This window comes from Genypterus blacodes, unplaced genomic scaffold (genome assembly GCF_046128005.1).
Source record: "Genypterus blacodes isolate CSIRO-AG114 ecotype Tasmania unplaced genomic scaffold, CSIRO-AGI_Gbla_v1 ptg000044l_1, whole genome shotgun sequence".
In the NCBI taxonomy this organism is placed as follows: Eukaryota; Metazoa; Chordata; class Actinopteri; order Ophidiiformes; family Ophidiidae; genus Genypterus; species Genypterus blacodes.
The window spans coordinates 5363988-5371248 of NW_027466857.1; the positions used below are offsets into that span (position 1 = coordinate 5363988).

At 42.9% G+C, this 7261-nt stretch overlaps 1 protein-coding gene across 1 annotated transcript; it reads right to left on the bottom strand.

Annotated features, from left to right (window-relative positions):
* Positions 1 to 299: 299 nt before the first annotated feature.
* Positions 300 to 6212, bottom strand: LOC142999594 (heterogeneous nuclear ribonucleoprotein A0-like). The gene is made up of 2 exons (XM_076149206.1): positions 5027 to 6212; positions 300 to 3664 (listed from the first exon to the last, which is right to left on the bottom strand). The coding sequence occupies exon 1, from the start codon at positions 6107 to 6109 to the stop codon at positions 5204 to 5206; it is 906 nt and encodes a 301-aa protein (XP_076005321.1). The 5' UTR covers positions 6110 to 6212; the 3' UTR covers positions 300 to 3664; positions 5027 to 5203.
* Positions 6213 to 7261: the final 1049 nt, after the last annotated feature.

The window sequence follows — 7261 nt, forward strand, 5'->3', positions numbered from 1 at the left end:
TGTAGGTACGCCATACATCCATTTCTATGGGGAAGCCCGAGGCGATTTATGTGCAACGCAAACACGCATTTTTGACCTGTAAATTAGTGACTGAAAAAAAGCATGCACACAAGCATTACTCTTTAAGTGGTTAGAATGCATCAAAGGTGAATTCTTAAACACAAATGTCACGTAAATAACTATCTAACTAACTTCTCATCCCAGCTAACCCTAATACTGATTCTCAGCAACATCTGAGTTCATGACACATGGTGACACAAGAAAGATCAACAGAAACAGACAGACCACTAACACAAGTCTCTTTGCATATTAAATATGTGTTTATTTTAAATATATAAATAAAACTCCAGAAGATCAGATCTCCTTTTCCAAACTGTCAAGAAGCACCCTACAAAGATAAAAAAAGAAAGAAGTCATGTCTCCAACACTTCAATCACTGCTGAAACATAAGAGATATGCAATGGTTGTAAAGATGCTGTGCGATCATTTCATATCAGAGATGAAAAGTGAAAATGACTCAAACTGCTCAATTTTCAGTCAAGTATAACCATATGAACAATTTGTACAAATAAGGTGTTTGTTGTTTGTAAGTTGTTGCTTGTATAATTCCAAGAAATAACTCATTGCTCAGTTTACCCACTACAAATTCACTGTAGATGACAAAGCTTTACAGAAAACATCACCATTACTACAGGACATTGTGTTGTAATTTGTATTATTTCTGAAAATAAAACATTTGCTCTCCAAAAAATATGTCAAACCTCCAAATGTTTTAGTACATCAAAGGGTCTCATGTTGCTTCTTGATTAAGTGTGTACAATAACAATATCAAAGTACATGTTGGGATTTCTTATCTTCTTCATATTCATTCCATTTCCAGAAACAAGGTCAATATATTTTGTTGATACAATTTATGGTAGCAAAAAAAGTAACAGTTCACCAAGTTCTTCCCAGATAATTGTGCATACTTTCAGAAATATGGTCAAAGGTAGGACAAATACACTGCTTAAAAAAATTAAGGGAACACTCAATCATCACATCATAACACCAAGTGAGTGTGCTTGTGGATCAATTTCACCCGCTTTGATGTAAATGGAAGTGACCAAAGAGGCAAAAGCAAGACGCCCACTAAAAAGGGGATGGTTTTGTTTTGTAGTGGCCACCCGGAAATTGCTCCTTTCTGACCGATTCTTGTCGTGTTCTGCTTGTGTTCATGTCACTATTGGTGGCATGAGGCGGCACACACGGCCCAATCAGGTTGCACAGGAAGTCCAGCACTTCCAGGATGGCACATCAATACGTGTGGCCGCAAGGTTTGCTGTGCCTCCCAGCACAGTCTCAAGAGCATGGAAAAGATACCTGGAGACAAGCCATTACACAGGGATAGCTGGACAGAGTCGGTAGAGGCATGAAAACCAGCGGCAGGACCAGTATCTGCTCCATTGTGCAAGGAGCAGCACTACAAAATGACCTGTCAGACAGATTCCGGGGTGGCATGAGGGCCCTACTTCCTCTAGGGGGACTTGCAGTCATAGCCAAACACTGTGCAACTCTACAAAATGAACTCCATCAGTCTACTGGTGTGGAACTTTTAGACTAACTATGATGGCTGACAGTTAGGAGCCCAGATGTTAGTACCTAACAGCAGTAAGGGTAACATTGGGTTATGACATGGAGGTCAAGGGTATGCCCCCTCAGACCGCCACTAACCCACCACCAAACTGGTCATGCTGGATGATGTTAGGAGGCAGCATATCGTTCACCACGGTGTCGCCAAGCTCCTTTACACCTGTCACATGCTCAGTGTAAACATATCATGTGTGGGATACGTAGGTAGACATTACATTACGATAATTTGGCAGACGCTTTTATCCAAAGCGACTTACATTACATCATATTACCACCCGTCGCAGAGGGGGGAGCAATTGAGGCTTCGGTGCCTTGCTCAGGGGCACCTCGGCAGGGACTCGAACCGGCAACCCTCCGGTTCTGAAGCGGAAGCTCTACCCACTCGACTACTGCCTCCCTAGACAGGTAAGAATGGTGGACTTGCCAATGCTGGTGTTCTCTGGCAAATGCTTATTGAGCTGCATGGTTCTAGGCTGCAAGTACAGGTCGCAGTAGAGGACGTAGAGGCCTCATGGAAAAGGGTTCTGACACTATGGTCCAAAACATGCACACCAATACCCCCCTGGAGGCAATTTTGCTCTGGCAGTGCTCCCCTGTTCTTCATTACACAAAGGCGCAGATACTGTGCCTGCTCCAGGGTTGATGCTCTCCTACAACCCTGTCCTGCTCTCCTTGTGTAACTTTTGCCGTTTTTGTACCTCTTGGTACGCATTATCTCTTGAGACTGTGCTGGGAGCCACAGCAACCCTTGCAACTGGTACCAACAACCTGATTGGGCTGGGCTGCAGGTACTGTCTCGTGCTAAAAGCAGCCACAAGCACACAAACCTTAAGACTCAGGAAGGATAAGGAGAGCAATTGTCTATGGCCACCACAAAACAATTCCTCTTTCAAAGGTTGTTGATTAATCCTCTCCATTGTCAGTTTCATTTGCACCAAAGCAGGTAAACTCACAGGCACGTGTGCTTCCTAAACGGACAGAATGAAACCGACTGATGATTAAGTGATCCTTTAATTTTTGAGCAGTGTATAAACATGCCACTTGTCAGCACATATACACTATAAACAGATGCATTGAATTATACTGTAACATGTGATGGTGTGTTTAAAATCAAGTTGACGACAAAGGCTGAAAAAAAAAAATCTTTTTATCTCAAGACATTGAATCTCCGAAATTCTGGACAAACACCAGCCTAAGCCCAGCTTCCATCCTTCATGGACTCCCATTCCCTCTCAAATTCATATAGCTTTCAGCTGCAATGCTTCTTGAGCATGGAACCCCACCCTCAAAACCCTCAGACAATTCCAACCTTCAAATGACATATCAAAAACTGGACTGTCTTGAAAGGTGCCTACAGTGTGTATTGTCATTGAGCTTGCAAAGACCATGTCACATATGGGGGTATTCGGAAATGCGCACCGCATCTCAGCACTTATTCTCAGCCAGGTTGAAGTGCTTACACAACAGGTAATAAGGTTGATGTAGTTCCACTTAAGGCGGCAGAGTCGTTACTGTACCGTTTTAAAGGTCGTCTGGTTCACAAATGTTTCATTGATTCGTCTCTAGCGTTGCCCATGAAGCAACACTTTATGTAGTAGTACATCAACACTGAAATGAGTTGAACGATAGCTCTACGATGGAGCACCCTGCACTGTGGAATGCAAGGGGGGAAAAACAGTATAGCAGGAATCATATGAATCCTCACAATCACATGCAGGGCACAAAAAGCTGAAGACCATTTAAATCAAGGTTTTGATTTTAAATATTTATTGTGTCTGGACCTGGTCATCTTTGGTGCCTAGGTGGAGTTGTACTGGTATCGAAGGGCATGGCCACTCAAAGGGGAAAGAAAGACATCTAAAAGCACTAGGTCACAATTATCAATATCATTTCAAAACCACACTGGAAAATCCTTCTAGAAACATCACCTGAGCAGGAGAAGGCACAAGAACCCCCTGGTCCCCACATCAGCGTGGAGACGAACACCCCAATCGTTTTCGAGGTGATGATCTGGTGCACAGGTTACCGTAGCAACCTGGAGAAGATGGGAGAGAAACTGAGTTAGCCAGAGAACAGATAAAGAGTCCTTGCAGGAGACACCAATTTAGTCGTTCCATTATTTGATTCAATTGTGGAACAGTTTGGGTCCCCTTCCACCCACTTAAATATCAAATTAAGTAGAAACCCATTTCGTCATTGCCTTAAGATTAGCTATGGGCGACGAATTTCAAGCTATTCAAGTGTCAGTTAAGGTTGTTCAAGAATAAACCATCTCAAAAGATGTATTCCATACATGGTTGACCAACACAGAGTGAAGACAGGTTGATTTACATACCTAGGTTGCTGGATGTGGATATCCTAAAGAGATATTTCAGACTCCTATCACAATCGACCCCAGGTAATCAACAGGGTCCTGATGTAGCCTACAAACAAACTGCTACGGCTATTTTGGCTGGGATAGCCTACTGGAATAAGAGTAAGAACACCTAAATATAGGAATAATCAAAGATAAATATCAGCGGCCTCATGTCCACATATAGAGTAGTCAAAGGAAAATAAAAAAGTCAGATTAACAGGTCCAGAAACCACATAATAAAAACAAGGCAAACCCTACAAAGCCTACATGCATTGGCTGTGGGTAGACTACAACCATTCATTTCACCCACCTGAGTGAAAGGGAATAATCAGAGGGAGAGTTGTAACTAATGTTCAACAAGATGGGGGTCACTTACAAAACCTGTGGAACAACTTGAGGCAGCCTGGTTAATAAGTAAAAAGCCTGGTTAATAAGTAAAATAACTAAACTAAGTTGTATAACCTTTTTATTAAAATGAACATACATAAGCATACCAAAGTGTTTTAACAATAAGGGTTGTTCTCCAGACATGAAAGCACACAGTATACATTATGTATTGCTACAGGTAAATGGGGGGGGGGAAACAATATTTAGACTGATGACTGTGTAAGGAGATTTCTCAGGGTTGAACATATGGGGGAAGGAAACAACGTTGAATCTTGCATTTTTACGCGTTTACTAAAACGAGCCAGGTGAATAATTACAAATGGTTTGCTCCCAAGATAACATAGCTAAATAATCCAAAACAACAGAACATGCTTTCTCATCCCCATACATTGTAATCACACGAATTTAACATATGGTAATCTAAAGTCTTAAAATTCAAATAGTAAAATAATAACTGCTAACAAAAAAATCCTACATCCAAAAATAACTAACTATTTAACGCAAATAAGTTTATCCAACTCAACGACAGCTACACGCCCTTGACGTGGGTACATAAAAGTGGTCGACTGTATATCTTTGTTTGAACGTGTCCTAGTAGTGCAGCAACACCCGCTGCTTGTATGTATCAGGTTTTCTGGGAAGTGACCTTCCTACCTGTTTCGTTTTGGAGGTCTTCATTATGAATAGGGCTGCTTGTGTTATCTGCCATGGTTGGATTTCACGGCAGATGTCCCGTTACTGAATTTGAGTACTGGTGTCCAAATCCTGCCTGTGGATACCTTGTGGTTGGGGGGTTTGGATTGGGTAGTTCATCTAGCTGGGATGGAGGGTTTAGTAGCCGCCGCCATAGCCCCCCCTCGGGTATCCTCCGCCGCCTCCACCTCCACCTCCCCGGGCATAGGGAGCTGCGCTTCTCTGGCCACCAAAGGGCGGCCCTTTCATGGGACCATACCCAGACGAATGCTGACCATAGCCGCTGCCAAAGTCGCTGTAGCCGTTTCCTCCGCCATAGCCGCTTCCCTGATCTCCGTAGCCTCCTCCATACGGCCCTCCGTAACCTCCATAGCTACCACAGTTATAGCCGCCACCGCCGCCATTTCCGTAGTTGTAGCTGCCACCATAATCTCTGCCGTAGCCATTTTGATTCCCCCTCATACCCCTGCCTCGGCCCCGGGGCCCTCCGCCGCCTCTGCTCGCGGCGTGGATCTCGTTTTTGGTCAGGGCTTTCTTCACCTCGACTTTGTGTCCGTTGAGGGTGTGATACTTCACCACGACCGCTTTGTCTGCAGCATCGTGGTCACAGAAATGAATAAAGCCGAATCCCCTTTTCTTCCCGGTCTCCTTATCGGAGATGACTTCGGCCTTCTCTACCTCACCGTACTGGGAGAAAAATTCAGCCATGTGCTCCTCTTCGATGTCGTCCTTGAGTCCACCAACAAAGATTTTCTTCACTTTAGCAAGAGCCTCTGGCTTGTTTGCGTCTTCTCTCGGAACGGCTCTCTTCACCTCGACCGCGCTGCTGTCGATGGAGTGTGGCTTAGCCGCCACTGCTGCGTCGGCCTCATCTTGCGTGGAGAAGGTTACAAAGCCGAAACAACGGGAACGCTGCAGCTGCTTGTTCACAACCACAACGCAGTCGGTGAGGCTTCCAAACTGCTCGAAATGTTTGCGGAGGCCCTCATCGTCGGTGTCCACGTTCAATCCACCGACGAATAGCTTACAAAGCTGGTCGGACATTGTTGAATAGAGGGGTTTTGTTTTTTCCCTACACAAACTACTGCAGAAGAAACAATGGACTAATGCGGGAAATGGCGGTGAGGCTTGAGCGAAGCTGCTGTTATATGGGCCAAGCTGTGACGACACTGGCTTTAGAAATTGGTGACACCTCTTCCGGTCGACTCGTGCTTCTTTTCCGGTTAATAAACCAATTAGAAATGAAATACTTAAAACAATCAACTGTTTCATGTGCAACGCTTGAAAAATAATGGTTCGAATGTTCCTGTGATTTTGAGTGTAAAGTTATAATACATAATACATATAATAACATATAATATTAAGTTATAATACGTCTCTCAAAAAATTGCTTTTCAATCAACAATTCACTTTGTTCTGAAAGTAATAAAAATACACTTTGTGTGTAGCACATTTCTGAACAATGTTCCAAGGTGCTTGTACACATAAAATAAAATAAAATACATTTAGAATTAGGTTAACTCCAGCACTAATAAGCCCGAATGCTCAAAATTGTACCAGTAATCTTAGCAGAGATGTCACCATTTTCTTAAAGCCAGTCTAGTCTAACAGCTGCATCCTACACCAACTGCAGTCAAAGATTAACTAGATGTATAGACTAAGAATACTTATGTATTCAAGTATAACATCATTATTGTAACTGTGTTGTGTGGATGAAATCACTGTTGTGACTTAATTAGCTTGGATGATGTCACTGTCATAACTTTGTGTTTATTGGATGACATCATGATGGAAAATGTTTACATTTTCATTCTCTTTAGTAGCCTTTGTTGAAGAAGTTGCTGGCCATACTAAAACACTATTTGTGCATCTCCTTCTATACAATTATTTTCACGATAAAAACTATTTGATATTAAGCTGTGATCTTCCTCTGGATTCAAAGGAACTGTACATTTCTTGTTTATTCATGCCAATGGTGACACATAGTATAAACCTATTTTTCAGCAATTGAGCACCCAGTAATCAAACACGCGACACAACATGAAGTCATGAGTAGTTTCAGGTGAGGGACACAATGCCCCCCTATCCACTCATTTCCATGTTAACAGAGTGCTACTGAGCGATTGTGTGCTTCTGTAATGCTTACACCTACCAGAGCACATGCTGATTAGAGACAAAGAAAGAAAGACTGAAATC